This window comes from Panthera pardus, unplaced genomic scaffold, assembly GCF_024362965.1.
Source record: "Panthera pardus isolate Hobbes unplaced genomic scaffold, ASM2436296v1 HiC_scaffold_11, whole genome shotgun sequence".
Classification (NCBI taxonomy): Eukaryota; Metazoa; Chordata; class Mammalia; order Carnivora; family Felidae; genus Panthera; species Panthera pardus.
Window position 1 is genome coordinate 79178625 of NW_026526666.1, and position 26727 is coordinate 79205351.

Sequence of the window (26727 nt, forward strand, 5' to 3'; positions counted from 1 at the left end):
AGGGAATCTGACAGGTGGTAGACACAGGTTAGCTTTGCAGTTTGAAGTCACAACACTTGGCCTCCAGAGGAATGTTAGGCCCATTTATGTACACACTAGCTGCCACTGAAAATTTCTCACTGGGCCTTGTGCCAGAATCCATCTCTGAGCCATCTTCCTCCATTACACAGAAATAACAGTGTTCTAGCACTACCAGGGAGGAATGCCAGAACTTACATGCTTGACAATTGTACCATCAGCTTGAGGTACAAAACCACAGAATCACCAAGTTGGGACGAGAGTAAGAAAGATGATGGTAATCTGGTTAAGTTTCTGCTTACCTGAAGAGTCAGGAATGCTGAGTCCATCCTGTGCACTCAATATCACTTCTTGACTCCCCCCTCTGTACTCACAAACCAAAAATTTCTAGATCATTTCAATTCTATTCACAAATATTGATCCCTAGATATATATTCTATGGCCTTGCGATGACAAAAAAATGAACAGAATGTAGTTTCTGCTCCTAAGAGTTCATAGGCTCTGGAGAAAGCAAGTCATGAAAATAAATAGAGCAAGCTGCTAAGTGCTATCGAGTGCACTGGAACACCATCTATGACACTGGTTAGGAACAAAATTAGGTTTGTTTATTTTATTCTTTTACAAGTAACTCCTGAGGACAGGAGGAAGCTGGAGGTGGAAGTGGTGGTTGTGATGAACAACTCGAAGTCCTAGACTTAGCTTTATTTAAATTAGGTTTTTCCAATGCTCATTTTCAAGAAATACTGAATGACCATATAGTTATAAGATCCCAAAGAAGATGGGGTGGAGGATGGTAAACTGAGTAGAAAAAAAATACCTCCTCCTCACTGCAGCAGTTCATGTTGTTGATTACGCCCTTCTTGGATCCTATTCCATTCTCTTTTTTCTCCTACCTCATTAAGTAAAAAATATACAAGGTATCTACTAGTGATTTGACTGTCTTCTTAGGTTGAGCTTCCTGTCTTCATCCTTTAAATTGTGTTTCCAGAACTGGATACTATGTTTTTCTCGCTCTTTTTCTAAGCTATTTTGTTTATTCCTATGGCTTTACCTACCATATATAGGAGTATGAATCCCATTATCTACAACTACAGTTTTATAGTCTTCCCTGAGCACCAAAATATAAGTGTTTACTGGAAACCTTAAAATTGTTGCCTCATGGGAACCTCCAAACTCCATCTATACAAGGCTAACTTGCTTCACAAAATTCACCACCTTCCGTCTAGTCTCCCTTCTCCCCTAGTCTTGGTTAGAAGAATGTCCCGATATACTCATTGCTCAAGCAGAAACATGAGCATTAGTGTCTATTCCTCTTTCACCATCTATTGAGTCCTATTAATTCTTTCTGAGTGTCTCTCAAAAATCTTCCCTTTCCTATCTTCACTGGTGTATAGCCTTACAGCCTTGTTTCAGTCCTTCATCATTTCTCTCCTGTACCAGGGAACCATTTGGCCACTCATACCCACCCACCACCGCCAAACTTTAAGCTCCTTAAGGAGAGAGACATGGTTTTCCTCCTTTTTCAATTATGTTTGCCATCTCCCCTAACAACACTGCTGGACACAGTGCTTTACATGGTTTGTTGAATGAAGAATAAATGGAGGCCTTGTGACGTATGATTACATACAATCTGCAGTTTCAATACTCTGGTGTTTTTTATCCATTTTCCTCTAGAAGTAATGGTTCTGCTCTTATAACAATCTATTACTCTAACCTAAAATCTATCACATATGATTAATCCCAACAGTTTGCTTTGCTAATGGGGGTGGGGGAAAAGAGAGAGAGAGACCGCACTTTAGAAATAGAAGCCACTGTTGTCTTTATAAAACACAGAATTGTGCTGCTGCTGTTGCTTGCTTTAGAAGGAACTGTACATTACAGCTGCTGGGATAATTTTACAATGGACTGGACAAGGTACAGCTCAAAGCAGGACACAAACACAAGTCTCAAAGGGAAACAAATGCAAACAAGTACACAGCTGTGGGGCTTCAGGGACATTTCCCCATCCATGCTGGACTTGAGAGGGATAAAAAGTTTAGAAACTAAAGTGAAACCCAGAGTAGTCACACATGCCCACCAGATGGCTGCTAAGTGCAACATCACACACCAATCAGGTTGGACTGTGCACAGGAAAGTCATTTCATTATTCCTTATTGCTACTACACCAGGGGACTCAGTGCATTCGACACATTGTCTTTACTTGCACAATCCTTGGAGAGTTTCCTATTTTCCTTTTTAAAGAAGGAACTTTGCCCTCCCCACCTTATTCTGTTTTGTTTTGAGCCCATTACCTCCACTCCCTTTCTTAGGCTCCCAAACAGCAGCCGGAGGTTCTAAGTCAGTAGGAATAGAGTAAGGGGAGAGCACCAACCTAGCCTCTCTCCCTGCCCAGGGAGAAGGCAAGTCCTAATAAAAGGAGGGGGTGGGGGGAGGGAAGAGAAAACCAAAGAATCCCTTCTCCCCAATCTGCTTAGAAGGCTAAATAGGAAAGAGTGCCCTGCATATCCCTGCCATGATCAGACTTTAAGAAGGAAGGCATCCCAGCTACCATCCTAGATTGGCCTAGGCCCAGTAAATATAAAAAATAACTTCCCCCAATGTAGTTTCCAAAACTGCATTTTGGCTAGTTTTGAGAGGACTTTCCACCCTGAAAGGGAAGGAACTTTCCATTCTTCTTTGTTACACATGATGCCAGGTTTAAAACACTGCCTCGCCAGCCTTGTAGACAGATAACCCATGGGCCAGCTAAGAAGTCAAAATGTCCCCTTGGCTGCCCATCCTGAGTGTCAGCCTCATTTACTGAATTCTGGACAAAAAAAGAAAAAAGAAAAACACCCCAAACTATCCAAGAACATTGTTGTTTAGCCAAACAGGAGGCCACAGAGGAGCTATCCAGTACATGGGAACCAGGAGCTTTTTAGGGAGGTTTCACGCTTTTAGATACTTTCTTCTTCAACATTATTCTAAGCCTAAGTTCCCATGAACAACAACAGCTCCAGGCTTATCCTGAGTTCAGCAGTAGCACCTCAACCCCCAATGGGTCAGACTGGACTAGAAAAATGATCAACGAACAGTGCTCTTTCCCATCTTTTATCCAAATTCTCTCCATTCTCTTCCCATCACTCTCTTCTTCCCCTATGTCCATCCCCCTAACCCTCCAACCCTGGAAACCAAGTAGCTCAACTCTAGGATGTCTTCAGAAAAGGGAGGTCCCATGTAGAGAGAAATGGAACCAGATCCAGAAAAAGCAATGAGAGAAACCTACTCCAAGGAGTGGACACGTGTGGAAGTTATCAGAAGCCCCCTGATTTCATGCCAGGTAGGCATGCCTGCTGAGTAACTTTGATGGCAGTCCAGCCCAGAGAGGACATTACTGGGCTTGGGGAACAGATTCTTGGTCGTCTGTAGCCAAGAAGCTAAGCCTGACTGTGCTAGCTAACAGTGGGATTATCGTAGCCATGCAGAGAATTCATCATCACATAGGCAGGCAGGCCAGCAAACAAGCTTAGTGAATTGAAAAAGGGAAAAGGATCCCAAGGAAAGAGAAAAGTAGAAAAGAGAGGCAAAAGAGTAAAACGAAGGGAGCAAGAGACCTGTCCAAGAGGATGAGGCTGGGGTCCCCCAACACTTCCTCAGAGCACAAGTAAGAAGCACCACTTAAACCAAATCCAAGAAAGCCAAAGCTTGTTGCTAACACCACTTCTCAATCTGCATGCACCATCTTTCAAACAAGAATAATTATCAAGGTCAAAGTATTTTTCAAGTCTCAAAGATTAAAAAAAAAAAAAATTCAGAGCAAGAGGTTATTTTCTTGCCATCGCCCAAATTGCTTCTCTTGCTTTTTTATTTCTTGAACAGCATGTGCAATGCCAAAGGGCTAAAAAATGCATTGCAAGCCCCAGCTCAAAACCCAAATGGAGAGAGTGAGGCAAAGAGAGAAAAAGGAGAGAACATAAACTTGTTGCTGAGAGTAGGTGGCTACCACCAGCTCCCTATGGATATTTGCAAATGCTGGTGAATGACTGGACCCTCCAGGAACAGTGCCCTGATCCCAGCCCCAAAATGCACCCAAGAAGAGAACATGCAGAGCCCATTGTCCCAAGAGAGCTCCCCTCCCCAAAGGGTGACTGAACACGAAGTAGACAGTATATGAAGGCGATGGACAGGGCAGATGGAGTGTTGGCATCACTCTCTTTAGGCACTTGTGTAAGGAATGTAGGCTCTCCAGTGAGCTGCCTCCTCCCAGAGCCCTCCATTCTGTTCTTCAGCTGGGCTGTGCCCATGGGGCATCCCATACTGTAGCCAGTAGGAAAGAAGTAAAGGAGGAGTTACTCAACAGTCCTGATGCCTTCTCCATAATCAATGTTTGTGCTACGTTTTGTGAAGTTGCTGAACAAAGTAGCCAACCAGAACAGAACCTGGGATAGACTGTTTTGCATAGCAAATCTGGGTCTGTACAAGGGCTGCTGGGGAGGGGAAATGGTAGCTCTAAGCGCACAGGCCTGGATCCAGACCAGCCTCCAAGCCTGAGCTAGGTCTAAAGTGTCATGGCTTCATCACCAGATTGGGGTAAACCCAAACTCAGGCTCCTTAAAGAGGAACTTCCACACTGAAGCTGCAACTCCTCATCCCAAGCAGTGGGACAGGAAAAAATTAACAGTTAAGGAAAGAGGGGGCCTTGCCTCAAGGCCAGTAGGCACCAAGCTAGAAACCCCCTACTTTTCCAGTTCTGCAAGACAGCCAAACCCAACCTCTATCCAGGGAGACAAAAAACAAAAAACAAAACAAAACAAAGGCCCACGCCACCCACTCACATGCCCTAGTGGGAAACCGGGAAAAATTCATTTGTGTAAACAGAAGCAATAGGGAGCAGCAAAATCCCCCAGCCTGTCCACAGGACACACTGGAATCTGTGATGAGCCAAAGTATCAGAGGACCGGAGAAAGGAAAGATGCAACTTGCAGGAAAGAGTGCAGGGCAGTGCAGAAGAGGGAGCCTATAGCAAGAAAAAGATATTATCTGCACAGGGGAAGGATGGAGCCTGAGCCCCACCTTAGGGAGATAACCATCCCCTACCTAGCCAGGCCAAAGAACAAGTCAGGTACATAGTTCCTTCTGATGGCTCAATGTTTCTGGGATGTAAACTTATTGGGCATGGGAGGGATTTCCAGATTTTGGCAATAGACTCAGGTTATGGTATAAAAATAACATTTAGTTTTTGCTCTTTTTTTCTTAATTTAGACCTAAAGATCATTTGTTATAAGACACCCCAGTTAAGAAATATTGAAACATAAGCAACTTGACCATCAGGGGAAAAAAGAAGCCAAGAGTGAGAAATGCTATGAAAGTAACTCCAGATCCAGGCAGGTGGGGAAACTGGGGGGACAGGAAGAACAGGAGGTGTAAATGGAAAGGCCAGGGGCCAGTCATCTCAGCAGCTCCAAGACTTGTCATGTCTGAAAGTGCAAATGTCAATGGATTTTAACCATCTTGAGGTTGTGGTCTTTTTAAAAGCTTAATGAATATGGAAGTCAATTCCTTCGAATGCAAAATAGCTGGCGCTCTGGTTGGAGGCTTGTTGGGTTAGGGGTATTTCTTCCCCACCTACCTCCTCTCCCACCCCCACCCTATCCCCCCCAAAGAAAGGTACAAAAGGTTGCAGTTCTGCAGCATTACCGTTACAGGGAAGGCACTGGTTACCCACCAGTAGGCGGAAGGAAGACAGGGTCGTGTCACTTCAGAGCTAAGTGCCATAGTGCCTTAAGTCTTACTAGGGGCTGGATGTCTGTCAGGGAGGAGGTGTAAGGTGGGGTAGAAAAAGTGGAGAGAAAGGAATAATGGAAAGGGGGGTGGCAGCTGGGGGAGGAGCAACCAAAACCATTAGCATTAAAAATCTTCCTACAAACTGGATTTTCAACCCATTAAAACATCTAGTATTCTAAAATATTGATCTGGGTCTGGTTTCGTTTTTCCTCTTAAACAAATCTAGACCTTTTCTGATTAAGGCTCCTAAAAAATCCTTCCCTCCTCCCACCCACTTTTTTAAGCCCCTCACTCTCCCATCTAAAGTATCAAACCCAAACCTACCAGCTTTTGTCCGCGGGGCTGCAGAGCCGACCTTACCAAGCTGTCAGGCATGAGTCTTTAGCACTGTGAGTCACAAGAGACACCTGTGTGTATGGCGGGCACCAGTGCTGCCCCTCTTGGTCCAGTGGGGTCAGGGCCAGATGTGACAAGATGGGTGAGGGGTGGGGGTCATGAGGTGGACATCAGAAATTGCTGGCTGGTGGTCTGGCTTACTGGCCCTGTCCCCCACCCTTTCGCCCCCTTCGTAGAAAGAAGGAAACAAGGCCTTCTGAGCTCCTCCCTACCCTCCCTCCTCCTCCTCCTTGCTTCCTCTGGATTTGGGCGGCACAGCTCTTGGGGCTTGGAAAGCTTTCTTCTATCCAGTGAGGTAACAGCGTTCTGCCTTCAAGCGAAGTACATGGTGCGCAGAGTATCCTGGTGAACCTGCACGGCTTTGGCCAGGGCCTGGGGGTCCCGCCCATTGCTCTGCCCCGATATGTGGCTCCCCTCTCCACTGAAAAGCAAAAATGAAACAAGTCCTTCCTGGTGCACTGAGCTACTGCTAATCCATTCCCCCAGGTACCAATTCCCATACCACCTTATGAGAAAACCCCAACCCAGATCTGGGCAGAAGAGCCCAAGGACATCAAATTGTACAATATTCGTTTCCTTCTGCCCAAGGAATGTTGAGAGGGTCTGGTACCCGAGGCTGAAGCAAATGGGAAGCCAGCTTGATCCCAGGCCTCACCTGTCATGCTCCTTGTCCACTAGGTGGTATCGTGCCCGGAAAGCCACCAGACGGGCATAGTAGGCAGGTGCTGGGATAGAGACGGAGCGTGTGCATCGTACATAAGTGTGGCACAGCTGGTATGTCAAGATCTGGAGCTCGTCCGCTGTGAAACGGTTGTCATCCCAAAGGACATAGTAATGGGATGGTCGGCTGGTACCCTGGGAAGATAGGAAGGTGAGGGGCCCCAGACTGGGCAGAAGGGACAGCCAATGCTAAGGAACAGGATCACTGTTACAAGTGTAGTTGGGTTGGAAGATCCACTCAGGAATAGGCAGACACAAAGCCACCTATGTCATAAAATACCCTTGTTATGGGCAACCTGCCTAAGACATTCAAAACGTACTTCTGTTCAAGTATGCTAAAGGCTTATTAAGAGAATAATCCTGTTCTGAATGCCACTCAGTGATGACTGATATACTCTACAGGCAGTGGGAATAATCAATTCATCTTTGACCCACTGGAAACCCCAGGACATAGCCCGACTACCTGGATGCCTGCGTGGCTGCAAAGATAGAAGTCAAACTCAAATGGGTGGGTGATGTTGGTGTCCACAGTTGTCCCAGCTGGGATGTTACCACTCTTCCCAATCTGTACAGAGAAAAGACAACCAAGATCCCAAGATCTGCTTGGCCCTAAGAAGGGTTCTGACTCAATCCTACTCTGATTCCACCAAAATCTCTGTTCCCAGAGGGTACTAGATCTTAAAATAATGGACTTCTCCTGTCACACAGACCTGTGGTTAAGTGCTGGTTTCACCATTTATAAGCTGTGTGATCTCAGCAAGTCATTTAACTTTTCTGAGGTTAAACTCCAGCTAATAATGGTACCTAACTCACAGGGCTGCTGTGAGGAAGACACCTTTGTGCAATGTCTGGCATATAGGACAAGTTCAATGAATGGTAGTTCCCTTTCCTTTCTCTGGGAGCTGGTCTATATAGGATCTATAGGCCAGAAAGCTAGAAAGAGGAAGAGAAAGTATAAGGGAAGGAGGGGAGAAAGAAAAAAGGGAAGAAAGTGGCAGAGGAAGGACAAGAGCCCTAGGGGGAAAGGGCCAAGGAGGATAGGCAGACCAAGGACTAAATCCCCAGATTTATCTCAAGGCCTTCTTCCACATTAAGAGAAGGGAGACAGGACAAAGGTATGGATGGTTTCCTCAATTTCTCACTCACTCGCTCATTCTTGTCAGCACAAAAAAGGCGGGTGTGATGGCGTTTCTGCACCACAATATAAGTGATCCCAGGCTGGTAGTCCTTTTCCAGTTTGATGCAGGCATCACGAATGGCCAGCAGCTCATAGTGGAGGATCTAGGCACAGGGTAAGGAGAGAGACAAAGAGATATATAGCTCCTCCTGAGTCACATTTTTCTGAACTAAGTGGTTGCCATTTGTAATATGGCTTTTTGCTCAGCTTCCCGTTATAAGCTAACACCCAACCATTAGGAAGGACAGCCTCTTCCTGACAAAATCAGCCTTATCCTCAGTTCACCTGATATGCTGCTATAAAGCCTTGGCTGGGAGGCTTGGTATCAGCAGAGAATACTCACCTGGTTCCTATGCATAAAGAGACCTAATGTCAAGACACAGAAACAAAGTACACAAACATCACTATAATCACAGTGCCCAAAGTAGGGTAAATTTCAGGTTTAGAAGGATAAAAGGAATTCCCCTGTGAGCTCCAAGAACGGAGCTGAGACCACCAGAGAAGAGCAGACACACAGTTCAGGAATTGGTACAGAAATAGTAGATGAATTCAGTCCTACAAAGAAAATGGACTAGCTAAAGAAGGTAAACAACCATATGCAATAGTTGCCTTGTGGCCTTAGATGTCAGATATGGGGGGTCAAAACTGTATGGCAGAAATGGATACAATGGAAATCAATTAGAAATAGGTTTAAACCCAAGCTTTATCTGGCTGTATTCCTGTGAGCAAGCTACTTAACTCTTCTAAGTCTCATTTTCTCCACATCTAAAGTTACTAGTAAGATCAGCCTCACAAAACCATTGCAAAGAGTAAGACAGATTAATTAAGTAAAAGCATAGAAAACCTAGCAGGGGGCACCTGGGTGGCTCAGTTGGTTAAGCATCCAACTTCAGCTCAGGTCATGATCCCGTGGTTCTTGAGTTCGAACCCCACATCAGGCTCCATGCTGACAGTGCAGAGCCTATTTGGGATTCTCTCTCTTTCTGCCCCTCCCCGACTTGCATGCACTCTCTGTCTCTCTGTCTCAAAATAAACAAACTTAGGGGGAAAAAAGCTTTAAAAAAAGAAAATCTAGTAGGGGCTTCATAACTGCTGATTGCTTTACTAAGCAGTTTGAATTTTAACCCAAGGCTAGGTGAAGCCACTAGATGTTCCTGAACAGAGAAATGATAGGAAAAATTTGTCTGCTATTTTAGGGAACACTGGATGACTTAGAGAAAACTGAGCATAATAGTTAAGAGCATAGACTCTGGAATCAAGGACCAATTTGTCTGAATTCCAGTTCCACCACCGTTTAGCTTGGCTGACATTGAAGAAATTATTTAACATTTCCGAGCCTCAAGTTTCATCTGTCAAATGGGATAATTATTCTTATTTCATAGAATTATTCTAGGCATTAAACAGAACACATATGAAGTGCTTACTACAATTCATAGTATGTAAGTGGTACCCAATAAATGACAGTTGTATTACTATTAAACAGTAGTCAAGGAGACCAGTTCATTATACTACTCTAAACAAGAGAATATGAAGGCTTGGCAGGGAGAAATAGGAGGAACATTATGAAGGTCAACAGCAGTGGTTGTCAAAGTGTGGCCTCTAGACCAGCAGCATCGCCTACCTAGGAATTTGTCAGAACTACAAATTCTAGGAACCATCCTAGACTCACTGAATAGGAAATTCTTAGAGCCCTGCAAACTACTGTAACAAGCCCTTCAGGTGATCTTCACGCATGCTAAAGTTCTGAGAACTACCAGTCTAAAGAATCAGACTTCAACATGAACCAACTAGTATATAGGCACTGAGGGTCTTCTGTTAAAAGAAAGGTCTATAGATGCTTGTACATACCACCTCTCAGTTGTGATCTCTGCTCCCAAGCCTATTGCCAATAAGCAAAGCTCTCAAAGAAGTAGCCCCTCCTCATGCCAATAGCCTAAAAAACACACCAGTACTCTCTGCACCCATTAGGCCCTCTGGCCCCAACATGAAGGTTTTCACCACCTACTTTGGACCCTACCTGGGGGAGCTGGCCTTCAGGAACCCCATCTCGGTAGAAGATAATGCGGGTAGGCTTGAAACGGGTGGACTTGTAGAACTGGATGAGCAGCTCACGCACCATGTAGGATAAGTCTTCAATGATCTCTTGCCGGGGCCGCTGCACCCGCACAGTAGCACAGTAACGGCTGGGGTGGGCATCCATACTGCCTACCACCTAACAATCAAAGAGGCAGGATCAGCTCCCAGAACCTCCACTCTCCCAATACTGTCAGGACATAGATTTGGAGAAAGCTTCTTAGCAAAAAAAAAAAAAAATAAATAACTATGCAAGCAAATTAGTAGGTTTTGGATTCAATGAGTCCTGATTTCAATCTCCATCTGATCTTTTTCCTCCTCTCGAATGGAGATAAGAATGCTACCTGCTTACAGTGTTACTGTGGTACATATAAAACACCTTGCATAGAATCCACAGTAAGTACTTGATTAGTTCAGTTCTTACCCCTTGCAGGGGAGCATGCGAAGGCACTACTAGCTCAAAGAGTGGCCTCAATGAGCCATAAGTTTGTCCTTTTCTCAATTCAAGTGTGAATCTACCCAGGAACTGTGGTGAAGAGTGTTCTTGCAGGAGGTACAAACAATATCATTTTCAAAGTGGGTAGGGGCCAGAGCCTAGGATGGATGACCACAAGGAAAACAACGATAAGCACATTATAGGATTCCCCTGCATTTACTGAGATTATCCCAATCTGCCTAGAGAAACTTGAGAGTTGAGGAAAGAGAAGTGGGAAGGTAAGCCTGATCTCTCTAGCAATTTGTAATTCCCTGCTCCAGGGACAGGGAGCAAAGAAGTCGGGAGAGGGACTAGAAAACCATCTAATCTATTAGATGGATCAGGGGTAGGGATGGGAAAGAGGAAAGGACAATCCCAGCAACTAAGTAACCACCTTAAAAAGGATCTCAGAGAAGAGACCTGGTCTTTCCCATATCCCCAAAGTGGGCATGGAGAGAGAGAGAAATTTGAACACAGAGCAAGAGTGATGTAGACTAGGCAAAGTCTCTGGCCACCGCCTACACTCCCACTGCTTTCTCTGAAAAACAGATACCATACAGAGTTAGTTTTATGAAGATACCAAGGGAGTGGTTAATGGGGATGATCAGCTGAAAAAAAGTTCTTCTGAAGGGTCAAGCATAAGAGCTGAGGGAAGGAGATTATGTGTAGTCTTCAGAGCTAAGATGAGAACCTTAAGAAGAAGCTGGAGAGTATCACTCACTGCTGTGATAGAAGGTTTTTTCCCATCCCCAGCTGGGGGGTGTGTAACATCTGCTCCCAGGAATATCACTGGCTGTTGAAAGACGGCAGAGCTAAACAAAGAAGAGAAAACAAATAGTGAGGAGTTGAGTCTTCTCCTGGCACCATCTAGCACTCATTTTGGTCACCTCTCCTTTGTGTCTGAATGATTCTCCCTGGCCAGGGTCCTATCTCTTTGTCAGTCCCCACCATGATACTTTGCTTGGCAAGGCAAGTGGGCAATAGAGTTCATACCGCTGGTGTGGGACTAGGATGTTGTTAATGCCACCAAGTTTGACATTGATCTTCAGGCAGAGGTTGGACAGGGTCTGAGGCGAGGTCTTGACCACATTCTTCACTTGCACACACTGTGTAGCCATTCCCAAGAGTGTATCTCCAACACGTTTCACTTCAGCTATGAGCAGGGAGAGAAGTGATTAGTGCATTCAACAAATATTTACTGAATGCTGATTAGATGTCAGGCAGTATATGAGGTGGTAGGAACACAATGATAACCAGAAACACATAGGGTCACTAATCAGAGGTTACTTTCTAGTGACTAATCTTAAGTCATGAAAAGTAAAATGATCAACGCTACAACAGAAAACTTCATGAAGCTATGAGAGCATTTAATAGCAGGCAATAACCCAGTCAGGAAAGGATTAAGTAAGTAATGATTGAAATGAAACCTAAAGATAGAAAAGGACTTAGAAGAGAGGCGGAGTGGGGCACCTGGGTGGCTCAGTTGGTTAAGTGTCCGACTTCAGCACAGATCATGATCTCGTGGTTTGAGCCCTGTCAGGCTCTGTGCTGACAGCTTGGAGCTTGAAGCCTGCTTTGGATTCTATGTCTCCCTCTCTCTCTGCCCCTCCCCACTAGCACTCTGTCTCTCTCTCTCTCAAAAATGAACATTAAAAATTAAAAACAAAAAACAAAAAGAGAGAGAGGCAGAGTTGGGAGAGAATATTCCAGGCAGAGGCAACACCATGCAAAAATTCACTCTAAGAGATATGTTTGAGAAATTGAAAGGCCAACGAAACTAAAAAGGAGACCAAACGAACCATGGTATAAGAGAAAGAATGTGGTCATTAGACTGATCTAGCAAGAAATGAGGGTAGCGTGTACTAAGACAGTTGCTTAGATGGAAAGAAACCGATTTCAAGAGATATTTAAGGGACTCAGTGATGATATATGTGAGCAAGGAAAAAGAATTTTTATGGATAACTTCAAGTTTCTAGCTTTTGTAATAATTTTGAGATAGTTTGAGTTTGAAGTGCTTTTGGTCATCCCAGTGGTATCAACTAGACAAATGAGAATAGTAGTTGAAAGCTCAACAGTCTGAAAGGAGATGCAAATTTGTCAGCTGTTCAGGTACAGGCAGTAATTGAAGGCACGATCTTGATGAGATCATCAAGGAAGAGAACAGATGAAAAGAGGGCTTAGACCTGAATCTTGAGGAACTCTCAATATTTGCAGAACGTTTAAGAAGATGAGTCTGCAAAGGAGAAGCATACAGAGAACTAGGAGGAACACAGTGTTGTCTCATGAGTGCCAAGGGGAGAAAGTATTTCAAAAAGGAGCAAGTGTTCAACAAAGTCAATGCTACTAAAGATCAAGTAAAATAAGGACCAGAAACGTCCTTTGGATTGACATTGGTAAGGCATAAAGGCAAAAACTATTAAGGTGTTACAAAGTACCAAGGAGGAGATGTGGGATCAATGAAGGATTTAGTGTGTTTTCAATGAGAGAGACTGAGCATGTTTAAAAAGCTAAAATGATCATTTCCACTGTTAAGAGAGATGGAGTAGTTAGTGGCAAACCAGTGCTTCTGCAGAGAACATTCAGAAAAGCCAGACAAAATACAGAAATCCTCTTCTGAAGGCAGCAGAGAGGTGCTCAGACAAGAACCGAGGGCAAAAACTCCAGAGAGGAACAGAATCTCACCAAGGTGAGCTGTCTTCTGCAACTGCTTTTACCCTGGGTACATTTGCTGATTCTAGGTATGGACAGGAGGCTGAGATTCTAGGCTTTGCACCAGCAGAGGAACCACTGCCAAGAGATGAAGAAAGCAAGAGTTTCTGAAGGAGATAGACCAGTTCTATATGTGAAAGGTTAAAATCATATATATATATATATATATATATATAAAATACATATAATATTTGTATATATATATATATATATATATAATTTTTTTAAAGAAAACATAGACCATTATTTTATGATCTTGGGATTTCTTAAACAGAATGCAGAAAGTACTAGCCATAAAGAAAAAATATTACACAAATTGAACTACATTAAAATTTTAAATTTCTGTTCAACAAAAGACTCCATTAAGAAAGCAAAAAGACAAGCCACAAAGCACAGAAGATATGTATAATGCACATACGTATTAAGTAAAGGAATTATAAAGAACATCTATTACTCAGTAAGAAAAAAGTAGTTAAGGCAAAGAAAAAAAAGGGAAAGACTTGAGCAGGCACTTTACAAAAGACGCTACTGAAATAGCCAATAGACATATAAAAAGATATCCAACTTTATCAATCATCAGAGAAATCAAATTAAAAGCACAACACAATTATTACGGAATACCACAAAAACGGCTAAAATGAAAGACAGAATACCAATTTGGGTACGGATATAAAATATCTAGAAGTCTCATACACTGCTGATTTAAGTGTAAAGCGTACACTTCCCTCTTCGAGTGCTTGGGTGGCTCAGCTGGCTGAGCGTCTGACTCTTGATTTTGGCTCAGGTCATGATCTCATGGTTGTGGGATCAAGCCCCATGTCTTTCTGCACTGGGCAAAAAGCCTGCTTAGGATTCTCTCTCTCCCTCTGCCCCTCCTCTGCTTGTGCACTCTCAAAAAAAAAAAAAATTATATATATATACATATAAATCCCTCCTAGATACACACCCAATCAAAATGGGTATATATGTTCAAAGGATATGTACAAGAATGTTCACTGAGGCATTATTTATAATAGTAAAAACTGGAAACAATGCAAATATGTCCACTGACAGTAGAATGGATAAATACATGTAAACTGTATTTTACTCAATGATGGAAAAACTGCAATAAACTACAACTAAACAAACATGTTGAATCTCACAAACATAATAGTGAGTAAAAGCCAGACACCAAAAAGTACATAATAAACAATTCATTTGTATAAAGTTCAAAGACTGTCAAAACTAATCCATGATATTAGAAGCCAGAAAAGTGATTACCACTAATGGGGAGTTGTAGTGACCAGCAGCCTGAGGTTGTAGTAATGTTTTGTTTCCCAAACTGGGTACTGGTTACCCTGGTGTGACATTTTGTAAAAATTCAGTGAACTGAACTCTTAAGATTTCTATATGTATACTACAATAAAAAGTTTACGTTTAAAAAAAGGCAATAGTATCAATTTAGTGGAAAGTATGGAGTTGAAAATGCTAAGGACAGGTTGAGATACAGTACCAGATCAGAACGGGGCAAATGTCACACTGTCCTTCTATATTCTTAGGGCAGCCACAATGCAACTGACCTTGCTTTGGCCTCCAGGGAGGGAAGGTAGGGGTCTTTAGAAGAATCTAACTGCTCTTCTCATCTGCTGGCTTAATTCCTAGACAATTGGCTAAGTTGTCCAAATGGTATAATCAAGAAACAGTATGTAAGTAGAAGAAGCCCAAAATCCTAATCAAGGCTGAGACTGGACAGAGGTGTAACATTACTGAGCCCAGGGTGGGGAAAATTCTCTGAGTAAGCACTGACCTCCCCAAGCATGCTACACTACATTATACTACTTTCCAAGCAAAACAAATACTGGATTCTCCCCTTTGCTGGAGGGAACCAGAAATGTGGATAATTACTCAAGGCAGTTCTCCTAAAAAGTATCCTTATTTTGCATCCAAGGGCCATCAATTTAAGGTCCAAGAGAGACTTGGATTGAAGATCAACCAACTTCACTACATAAGCAATTATTAAGTATCATGTCAATGGAAGGTTCCACCTTATATGTGCAGAGGAAAGAAGGTTTCAGAGCAAAATAAGATCTACCCTATGCTCAAAATAATATCAAGGTAGGTAGTAACTGATCAGCAGCCTGATACAATTTCCAGAAAGATTTATCCTCTAAGTAGGATAAGAGATGGCTTCCGGGAATAAGTATATTTATTAATAAGTTTATTTTTGTGAGGAAGAGTGAGAGAGACAGAGAGACAGAGAGAGCACGCACACGTGGGGAAAGGGACAGAGAGAGAGGGAGACACAGAATCCAAAGCAGGCTTCAGGCTCTAAGCTGTCAGCGCAGAGCCCGATGTGGGGCTTCAACCCACAACCGTGAAATCATGACCTGAGCCGAGGTCAGATGCTTAACCAACTGAGCTGCCCAGGTGCCCCTGGAATAAATACATTTAAACTGGGACTTGAAGGATAGAGAGAATTTTAAGGGCAACATGGGGAATAAGAAGAGTACTTAGATATTTTAGACAAAGGCAAATGAGGTAAGCAAAACCAGAGAATAGAAAGCACAGGCAAGAAATGAGCATCTACAGTATCCACAGTGTGCTAAGCACTGTTACATGTTGCTTTCTTTTAACGTTTATTTATTTTTGAGAGAGAGAGAGAGAGAGCGTGCACGCACAAGCAGGGGAGGAGAAGACAGAGGAGAAGACAGAGGAGAAGACAGAGAATCCAAAGCAGTTTCTGCACTGTTAGCACAGAGTCCGACCAGGGACTTGAACCCACAACTGTTGAGATCACGACCTGAGCTGAAATCAAGAGTCGGACACTTAACCAATTGAGCCATACATGCTGCTTTTTATATAATTAATTCATGAGGCTCAGAAAGGTTAGGTAATTTGCCTATATCAGTAAACTGGCATCACCAGGATTAAAATCTATTTCAAATTCTATCTAATTCCAGAAAAAGTGATCGTTCCAGTATGTGTGGCAAAGGGAATAATACAAGATAAAGCTGAAAAGTTAAACATAGATCAGGACCCTGAAAAATTTTTACTTTGTGAATTTGAGCCAATGAAGGTTTTTTTTAGGAGTAGAGTCACAAAAGGTCTCATCAAGTAACCTATTCAAGAAAGACTTAAGAAGAGGGGCACATGGGTGGCTAAGTCAGTTAAGTGCCCAACTTCGGCTCAGGTCACAACCTCACAGTTTGTGGGTTCAAGCTCCGCATGAGGCTCTGTGCTTACAGCTAGGATCCTGGAGCCTGCTTCATATTCTGTGTCTCCCCCTCTCTCTGCCCCTATTTGTGCTCTCTTTCTCTCTCTGCTCCTACCCCACTTGTGCTCCTTCTCAAAGATAAATAAACAAACATTTAAATGAAAAAAGAAAAAGAAGAAATGTTAAAATTAAGTTGAAAAGTATGGGTGGAGACCAGAGAATGTATCTTAAAACTGTAAAAAAGAACACTGGAGATGAAGCAACGAGAAGACAGACTGCCTCCAGAATTTGGATAAAGGTACTCAGAAGCAATTACGACGCCAAACACAGAAGAAGTAAAGATAAGAGCTTACTAATAAAGACAGGAGAAGATACTAAAGACATGGTCCACCAAAACACATTACAAGAGCAGACAATATATCCATTTTATTCACCAACGCATTTAGGACCTAGCACAGTATTTCTCACACATAGTAGGTAATCAATAAACTCCTATAGAAGGGAAAAAGGTCAAAAGCAATAAATCAGAGACAGAGGTAAAGGATTGGATCAAGATTTTAATAATACATTATAGCATATAATAATAGGTGATGATTTAAGCAACTGAAATCAATGAAAATTTCACTAGAATGTAAAGACAGAGAAGGCAGGATACAGAAATCTGGAAAATACCAGGCATATCTGGTAATGACAAAAATAATTCGAGAGAGACAGGAGAAAATATCAGAAGTCAAGAGAAGTGAGAAAGGTCACAGATGGCTTTCTGCAAGGGAAGTTTAGGAGAAAGTTAGAAGACAGATAAAAGACGCAAAGGAGTAAGTAGCTGGTGAGGAAAGGGCCTAGAAAATGTAGAGAACACATTCAAAAGGTATGATGAAGAAAATCAAGAAAATAGGAAGACAAAAGCTAAAGGAGATGGCATGATTGTGGTAATGTGCTCTTGGGTGGGGAAACTGAAGAAGTTGGAGGGTTAAAGGGTATGAAGTCCCAAAAGTAGCAGGATGAGATAGGAATAAGCGCATACAAGGGTTGAACAAGGTAAGAGGAGGAACAGCTCTTCCTTTGAAACTGGAGACGTGGAGGGAAAAGAGAGTAAAAGAACTGTGCCAGAGTTATATATTGTCACCCCTCTCCTTAAAAGTGGGAGAGAAGAAAGCTTCTCAGAAAGTCCAAGTCATTCCCAGGCAACAGACCACTTACAGAGCCACCACAAATTCCACTTGAGTGTGCTTTACAATGTCCTGATAGACAACACACTCCTAGGAACAGGAGTCTGGACTAACCCATTTCTCTATCTGGCCCAGCTTTGCCTGGCATAAAGACCAGAACCCAGAGGATCCCAGTAAATGTTACTGGGATGGAGTGTGAGCAGGTAAGCAGGACCTGGGATGATTCAATGGCTCATATAGGCTGATATTTCTCCTATAAAAGGAATAATGACATTAAGGAAGAACTCTGGCTGGATCAAAGAACCCACACTGAGTCCTCCCTAGGAGCCTCCAGGGAGCTACCCTGAGAAGAGTCCTATCTTCATTATCACTGTCCCCAGAGAACTGTACCATACACTGGCGTCTTCCCTGGCAGGATGACGATAATGAGCTGCAGCCCTGAGTAGGTGTTCTTGAGATGCCGGAACATGGGCTCCACGCTGTCTGCCCCCTGCGCATATTTGCAGAAGCAAGGCTGGCCCTGGATGGGCATCCCTGCATCCTTGGAAATCTTCCGCAGCTGGTCTGTGAAGTTCCTGCAGCACAAGTATGATCATGACAGGAGGCAGTGAGTCCCACTTTAATACCTCTGAATAAATGCCTCCATCTTAGGTACCTAGCACTATGATAACCACTGAGAGATTCTGAGATAAATGAGATATGATCACAGCCAGTGTAAAAAACACATTTGTAGTTGAGTAGGACAAAACCAAGCTTGCTAAGTATTTAATGGTGCAAACAGAGAGCCAAGGGAGCCCAGAGAAAGAATCTGTGGGAATTGAGTCTCCACCTTGTCCCAATCAGCAATTGATTCCTGTGCACTAAGTCCATAGCAATAGGCAAATGCCCAAGAGAAAGGCTTCTGCTCATATTAAAAGAAGCTCCAACAGTGATCACAGCACAGGAGGTGCTCAGTAAAAATGAATTCCCTCCTCCCCTACTGATTCTTTGAGACCTAAGAGCAAATAATTAAACAAGCTTCTTTTCTTTGGCTTTAGGGCTTTGCCCTACGAAAGGAAGAAAGGGTACATATGTAGCAGATTTTAAAAAATCTAACTACATAAATACAGTAACAAATTGAAATGGGTAGCAGGAAATTTAACTTGTGAAAATCCTATATTCAGATTAAAAGCAATATACAAGTAGACAATAAAAGGAATTGTTTAGGGGACATTATATACCATACAAATAGCAATACGATAGATTCAAAAGTCTATATAGTAAGAAAATATTTTTTAACATATTTAGTAAACACACACACAAAATAAATACAGTATGATACTATCATATAAAATTTAAAAGCATATATATATAGGTTTACAAAATATATAAATTAGATAGGAAGGTCATGATAGTTCATGACAGTGGCTACATCAGAAGGCAGGAATGGAACTAGGATTGAGGATATAAAGGAACATCAAATTTAATAAGTCAAATTTAATAAGTGGGTCTCTACTTCACAGAAAGTGGTATTCCCAATCTTCTCTCTACCACCAGATCACACTTGGTATACTGTGTCCTGTGCTGGGGACCACGATGTGTTTAAAGAAGTCTAGAATGGAGGGGCGCCTGGGTGGCTTGGTCGGTTAAGCGTCCGACTTCGGCTCAGGTCATGATCTCATGGTCCGTGAGTTCAAGCCCTGCATCGGGCTCTGTGCTGACAGCTCAGAGCCTGGAGCCTGTTTCACATTCTGTGTCTCCCTCTCTCTCTGCTCCTCCCCTGTTCATGCTCTGTCTCTCTCTTTCTCAAAAATAAATAAACGTTTAAAAAAAAAATTAAAAAAAAAAAAAAAAGTCTAGAATGGAGAAGGTCTTGAAATCCTGTCCTAAAAGTGATATAGCTGAGGTAACAAGACTTCTTTAGCCAGAAGTAAAATGCTGAGGGTTGACCCTAGGACACCCTCATCCATCCCTAATTACCAATTTATACACCTCCACAGCCACCTCTTCTCCCTCTGTCTCAGTAGAAAGGATGCCTTTTCCTGTACTCTGGGGATCCCATCCCTCATACACAGTTAGGAACTTTGCTCTATTTCCTTTCTAGATTCTCAGAGTTCTGTCTTTAGCTTCTGTTCACTATTTACATTCTTCCTGGACAATCTCATCCACTGCCATACCTTCAGACTCCCAGATTTTAATCTTTAGCCTAGAACCAAACATCCAACTAGGTACCACTGATGCAGGTATACAAGCCATATTCTTACCCCTTGCATCTGAGGATACTGAGAGAATGGGATGTCTGATGAACTGACTCCCAATTCCAAGATTCTAGGTTTATTAGTTTCTGTACCCCAAAATATCCAAAACAATGGATTGTTTCTCGAACTGGACATGGGAATAAGAGAGAAGCACACAAAAAAATTTATCTTCCAATAAGGTGACACAAAGACAGAGAGCTGGGAGCCTTTCCAATATTGCTGTGGGCCAACTCTCCAATGTTAGGCCAAGGCTGGGAATGGCTTGACCCAAATGGTGCTAAAGTCCCAAAAACCCAGGAAAGGAGACAAGAGGAACTCATTTAAAAGAAACTGTAAGTATGATGGTAGTAGTCGGCATCTGAGAGCAGAGGGGAGAAGGACAGGCAGGGCAGCCAGAGTCCCCACATTCATCAGGTGCTACTGTAACTGATTCTCATTAAAATCCCAAAGCCAGCTGAACCTCCCAGGGCACAAAGCTCTAACATCCTTGTCAATAATGAAAGTGGTCAGCTCCACCAGCTCTTCCTCAGCCTAGGAGTGCACTGACCCTATTCTGGACGCAGAGTGAAAAGAAGCCACTGCTTCAAAAGAATGCAGGCACTAATCAACTGTACACTTTAAATGGGTTAATTTTGTGGTATTTGAAATACCTCATTAATAATAAGACTGCAGGGGGAGTGCCTGGGTGGCTCAGTCGGTTAAGAGTCCAACTTCGGCTCAGGTCATGATCTCACAGTTGGTGAGTTCAAGCCCCACATCAGGCTCTGTGCTGACAGTTCAGAAAGCTTTGAATTCTGTGTCTCCCTCTCTCTCTCTTTCCCTTCCCCACTTGTGTTCTGTCCCTCTCACTCTCAAAAATAAATAATAAAACATTAAAAAAATAATAATTATTATAATAAGACTGCAGGGAAAAGTCAGTTACTTCTTTACTATTTATTCATTCACCCAAGACCATTACTCCCCTAAAATGTTCCTTTAAACCATTTGGCTGTATCATTTTCTTCATTGCTGTCATCTATTCCTAGTCTCTCAGCCACAGGTAGCTAAGAGGCCCTTACAACTCATGTTCATCTAATTCAGGTCACTTGGACTTGAATGAAAAAATTGTATGCATAGGAGAGAATAGCTCAGAGAACCTTTTGTTTCCAATGAGGAATAGAAACTTAGAAACCTCAGATCTAATTTGATCCCAACTCTGACACTTTCTTGATATGCAAACCTTGTACAAGATACTCTTTGAGCCTCAGTTTCCTGAAAATGGAAATACCACCACCTACTCACTGTGAAGATGAAATGAGAGAACATAAAATTAGGTATGGTGCTGGTACAACACTATGGTCATCACTACTATTATTTACTACCAATGTTAATAATTATAACAATAAAATAATTCAGGCCCCCCTCAGGAGATTCATGCCCTGAAATCATCTCTGACACAGATACAGCTCCTCATCAAGACTTCTGACCACAGATGGACAGAAAAGGAGCAGGTAAAAGTTTGAGCCAGAAAGAACAGGGAAGCAGGGTCAAAAGTCAGAAAGAAGACTACAGAACAAATCTTGGCTCTTTGTGGATAGGGGAAGGTAGGCAGCTCTAAGGTCCTTCCCACCCTTCCACCCATACACCCAACCCTCCTTACTTGAGCACCTCTTCTCGACACTGCTTTTGGGGTGCGAAGCAGGCGATGGCCCAGACTTTGATCTCAATCCCATTGTAGAACTGTTTTCCCCGCATGTCCCAGACACCCTGATTAGGTGTGGCAATGGCCCGGTTCTGGGGATAGGCAGAGGGGGCGTCCAGGTGAGCCTCAGTAGAGCCAGGTGAGTAGGGGAACAAAAGCCCCTGGAAACATAACCCAACTCCCCCCACCATATGCCCCAGAGATGTTGTCTGGCCCTGACCCTGCTCACCCGGCCGCCGTACTGCAAGATGGGCGCCGGCAGCACTCGCCCTGTCACCTCCGTCATGTCATCCTTCACTTTGATCCCAAATTCCTGGATGTAGGGATCTAGATTGTAGCTGGCATTCTTCATCTGTAAGACAAAAGAAGGGGATCTCAGGGGAGCAGCAGCTTGGCAATACTGCTCACCCTCTGGGTCCCAAGGAGAAAGCCCTGAAGAGCAGCTGGGGCTGGCAAGTAATAGCCCTAAAAAAGGGGGGAAAGTGGAAAATGAAGTAAGTGGGAGTGGATAACACAGGGAAGTAATACAGGAGGGAAAAAGAAATAGGAAGCCAAGTAGCTACAGGGTCAAGAAACAAGAGCAGTCCTATGGAATCCCAGGCAAGAAATCCAGACTTGTGTTCTCCTGAGGATCCTGCCAAGGCAGAAAAGCATCTATGCTACCAGGGGCCCCAATGACTGAGCAACCAAGCATACATTTCTCTGCAGCCCTACTGACCAGGCGGCTAATCTCCTCCTGTCTGTCTGGGGCCGACCTAGCTGTAGCCTTTATCATGGTCGAAGTCTGGTTGTCGGTCAACTTCTTAATGCAGCGCTGCCCAGCCACAATGTTACAGACCTGAGGAAACGAGAAGGACAGGTAGCTCTGGCTTGAGTACAGTCCACCCTGTACCCAGAGCCCCACAATAAGGGAAGAGACCTTGGCTGTCAGCCCTGGGAACGGGACTGCAAAATCCCCTGTGCAGAGATAGGTAAGTTAGAAAATATCCACTTGCAATACAAAGGCAATATAGCCACTTTGTCATTAAGAGGTTGGGATCCAGAGCCAGATCTGGGCCCAGGTCTCATGTTAATTGGGGAGAACAGAAACAAACTCATAGGGCTGTTTGGAGACTAAATAAAATAAAGCACTTAAAGGACTGAGTATAATTCTGGAACACAGTAAACACTCAGTAAACTCTAGCATAAATTATTATTTACCAAATGACCCAGTAAACAGCTCTTCTGCATACTAAAAAACTCAATGTACACAAACTGGATTCTTAAGGTAATAGACAGCTCTCCAATGGTGACAAGCAGTCAGTTGCTCCCCTGCAACTCACCAGGAAAACTAGAAATGATTCTTAATGCTTGAGCCCCAGCCTACAGATGATCACTGAGCCCTGGACTACAGAAACCACTGTCTCAGTTGGCTGACAGCATCCTCTGTTGGTGTGAGGAATATCCTGTCATGTGTTCCTCTGTTTGGGGCCCAAGAGAACACAGTGGAGATCAGAAAAGACTTTCTAGCAATGTGAAAGACTTCCATTCCCCAATATACTATATTCAGGATGCCATGAACAGGAAGCCTTTTTGGAGAGTAGAGAGAGCCAGCAGGTTGGGAAGATTTGAATCTGAAGCCCAGCTTTGCCATTTCTAGGTGATATTACCTTGGGCAGGTCTCTTAACTACTCTGAGACTATGCTTCTTTAATTTCAGCCATGGGAGAAAGCATTAGCTATCTATGGGGGTTGCTGTGAGGATTCAGACAAAATGAAATATATAACTTGTTCCCACAGGGCCAACACTATGTAAGTGCTGGTTTTCCTTCTAATTTCCAAACTTCATGCTGAACAATGAGAGGGAAACGCAGAACAAAGTCACCTGCCTTTAAATTCCATATCCCAAAGAATACACAAATTAGTCAATTCAATTAATAAAAATCCAGAATTGTCAAAAATTACAAGGTTGCTCTCTTAAAAGCACCTTAAAGTTGTAGCATTCTTGATTGATGATTTCAGCTACAGAATCAACACTAAGAAAAGACTAAAAGCAAGGATGTGGAGAAATTGAAACTCTTGTGCATTGCTGGTGGAATGTAAAATGGTACAGCCACTGTAGAAAACAGTATGGGGATTCCTCAAAAAATTAAACACAGAATTACCATGATTCAGTAAATCCACTTCTGAGTATATACTCAAAAAAAGTGAAAGCAGAGACTAGAATGAATACTGTACACATATAATCATAGCAGCATTATTCATAACAGCTAAACAAGTAGAAACAACCTAAGTGTCCATCAATGAATGAAGGCATTTTTTTAAAAGTGGTATATACATAGAATATTATTCAGCCTTAAAAAGGAGGAAAATCCTGACACATGCTACAGTATAATGAACCTTGAAGACATTATGCTAAGTGAATATGCCAGTCAAAAGAAAGCCACATATAATTCCATTCGTATGAAATGTCCATAATAGACAAATGCACAAAGACAGAAATAGATTAGTGGTTACTAGGGGCTGGTTGGTAGAGAGTAGGAATGTAAGTGACTGCTAATGGGTATGGGTTTTCTTCTGGGGATGATGAAAATGTTTTACAATCAGATAATGATGATGGTTATACGACTCTGAATATACTAAAAACCACTGAATTGTACATTTGAAGAGGGTAAATTTTATGGTATATGGATTATATTTCGATAAAGTTATTCTTAAAAAAATCCACCTGGCTATAAAAGCCTACATGATAAGACCCTGTACCTCTCTCTGAAATCATCCCCTACTACTTTTCCCCTCATATACCACACGCCAGCCACTATGGCCTTCTCTCTATTTCTCAAAAAATCCAAGTTCCCTGCTGCTTTAGAACCTTTGTACTTATTATTTACCTCCTGCCTGAAAGGTTCTTTCCTCAGGTTATTACGAGATTGGTTCTGTCTCATAGTTTAGGACTCAAATGTCTCCTACAAAAGGACCTCCCTGAGTACAATAACTAAAGTGGCTCTCCAACCCCCTCCTCCTTTACCTATATCCCCTTAATCTGTTTTATTATTCTTATACCACTTACCACCATCTGAAACTATCTTATTTATCAATTTATTGTCTATCTCCCCCTTCTAGAACGTAAGCTCCGTGACAGCAGGGACCTTGTCTGTCTTGTTAATCTCTACATTCCCAGCACCTAAAAGAGCATATGACACACGGTAGGAGCTCAATAAATATTTGTTAAATAAACAACAAGAATAAAAATATACATTATATAAATTATTCCCCTTGGAAACTAATGTTTCAACAAAAGTAATGTTAATTTGCTGACAATATATTTAACATAATTTAGCTTACAGTAGATAGCCTAAGCTGGGATTGTCCCTGAAGACTCTTGTTTACACCTCAAAAGAACATACTGCCTTCCTCTCACTTTCCATGTATCACCAGCTATTAACTAAAGTCAGAGTTCTTGGGTTTTGGGATCTCATCGCTTCTCAGCCTAATTCCCTCTGGCTAGTTCTAAAATCCTAGGGGCTCCTGGGTGGTTCAGTCAGTTAAGCATCTGACTTTGGCTCAGGTCATGATCTTGCAGTTCACGGCTTTGAGCCCTGCATCAGGCTCTGTGCTGACAGCTCAGAGCTTGCGGCCTTCTCTGAATTGTGTCTCCCTCTCTCTCTGCCCTTCCCTCATTTGCACTCTGTCTCTCTCTGTCTCTCAAAAATGAAATCAACATAAAAAAATTTTTTTTTTTTTTAATCCTAGAAGCTCACAGAAGGCTTGAGCTTTGGTCCCAGCTATCTGACTCCTGCTATGGGAACAGAGTAAGATGTCATTCTAGGTTAGTGCTTCTCCAATTTTAACGTTCATGAGTCCTCTTTGGATTCTGTTAAGACAGATTTTGATTCAATAGTTCTAGGTGGAACCTAAGATTCTGCATTTCAAACAAGCTCCTACCCAGGTAATATCTATGCTATTGGTCTACAGACCACATTTTGGGTAGCACTAGACTAAACAATGAAGTAGTCAGCAATAATTTCTCCAAAGACATTTTGGCTAGTGTGTGTATACCAAATCAAATATAGCCCAATGACTCTGCATTTGTATTCTATGGCTTAAATAGCATTACTATTCTTTAATTGCAGGATTTCAAAGGTCTGAAGCATAAAAATACGATCAATCTTGGGACTAAAACTTTTTCAAAAGGACACATTGATCATCACATTGATAACATGAATAGAATTCACATTATAGGTAATACCTATCTCCATTTTCTGCAAAATAAGGTATACTTACATCTCTAGGTCATTTAGGATCCCCAGCTCCAGACAGGGTAAGAGAAATTAAAAGGACATGAATGTGGGTATCTGAAATATCTGTCCTGAATGAACTAATTATTTATTAAATAGTAAACACAGCTTTTACCTCTGCCTGGCAGTCCTGAAAGAACATGAGAGCAGGATGAGGGATAATGAAAGAACGTAGCAGGTAAGAATGGGGCCTACATTTCACAGAATGACCTCATGCCTCTCAGAATGTCAATTTTCCTAACTTCAAAATGAGAGTAAGAGACTACGAATGGAAGAACAGAACTCTTATGATTAGTGCACAGGTACAATGCTTGTTCTCCAGCCCAGCCATTACTTGGCAGCCTCACCTCTAGGGGCAGGTAGGTATGCTTTTGTTCCTGGCCAACTTGCAGGCAGGGCAGGTGGGGATACTTGAGCTGAAGGTTATATTTCTGCTTGAAATACTGTGCCACTGTGCACTCCACAGTCTGTCCACTCTCCAACTGCAAGGGAAACCTGTTTGGGCGAAGGGAAGAAGGTGTCAGGGCCCAGCATTTAATCCCACCTCTTTAGACTTACAACCATGGGAAGTCCCAGCCTTGGCTTCATCCCTATCCAGACTCTTTGAGCATTGCCACTCGTGGGAAAGCAGGCAATACAGGGCTCCCAGAGTAAAGCCAAAGATTTGAGAGGCAAGTTCCACAACAGTCAAGACCATATCTGACTCATTTGCATTTCTAGTGCTGAGCATAAAGCCCAGTATCCAATAGGCACTCACAGACCAGTAGTCTAAGGTCAAGAAGGTAGATGGAATGAGCCCAGGAGCCTAGCTTTCTCTTTCAGGTGGAAGAGTAAGTTGAG

General features: G+C 42.7%; 1 protein-coding gene across 5 annotated transcripts in view; it reads right to left on the bottom strand.

The window, feature by feature from the left end:
- Positions 1-601: 601 nt before the first annotated feature.
- AGO1 (argonaute RISC component 1) overlaps positions 602-26727 on the bottom strand; it is a 37240-nt gene continuing 11114 nt past the window's right edge. For 2 of the 5 annotated variants that reach the window (XM_019430124.2, XM_019430128.2), the window contains 12 exons: positions 26235-26382; positions 22330-22449; positions 21832-21963; positions 21570-21703; positions 18084-18268; positions 11616-11775; positions 11314-11434; positions 10092-10286; positions 8044-8178; positions 7361-7462; positions 6833-7032; positions 602-6598 (listed from right to left, as the gene is read on the bottom strand). In XM_019430124.2, the coding sequence (XP_019285669.1) occupies positions 6490-6598; positions 6833-7032; positions 7361-7462; positions 8044-8178; positions 10092-10286; positions 11314-11434; positions 11616-11775; positions 18084-18268; positions 21570-21703; positions 21832-21963; positions 22330-22449; positions 26235-26382 (1741 nt within the window). In that variant the 3' untranslated portion in view covers positions 602-6489. The remainder of the gene's footprint in view (positions 6599-6832; positions 7033-7360; positions 7463-8043; positions 8179-10091; positions 10287-11313; positions 11435-11615; positions 11776-18083; positions 18269-21569; positions 21704-21831; positions 21964-22329; positions 22450-26234; positions 26383-26727) is intronic. The other 3 variants (XM_019430125.2, XM_019430126.2, XM_019430127.2) reach the window with 3 other exon arrangements.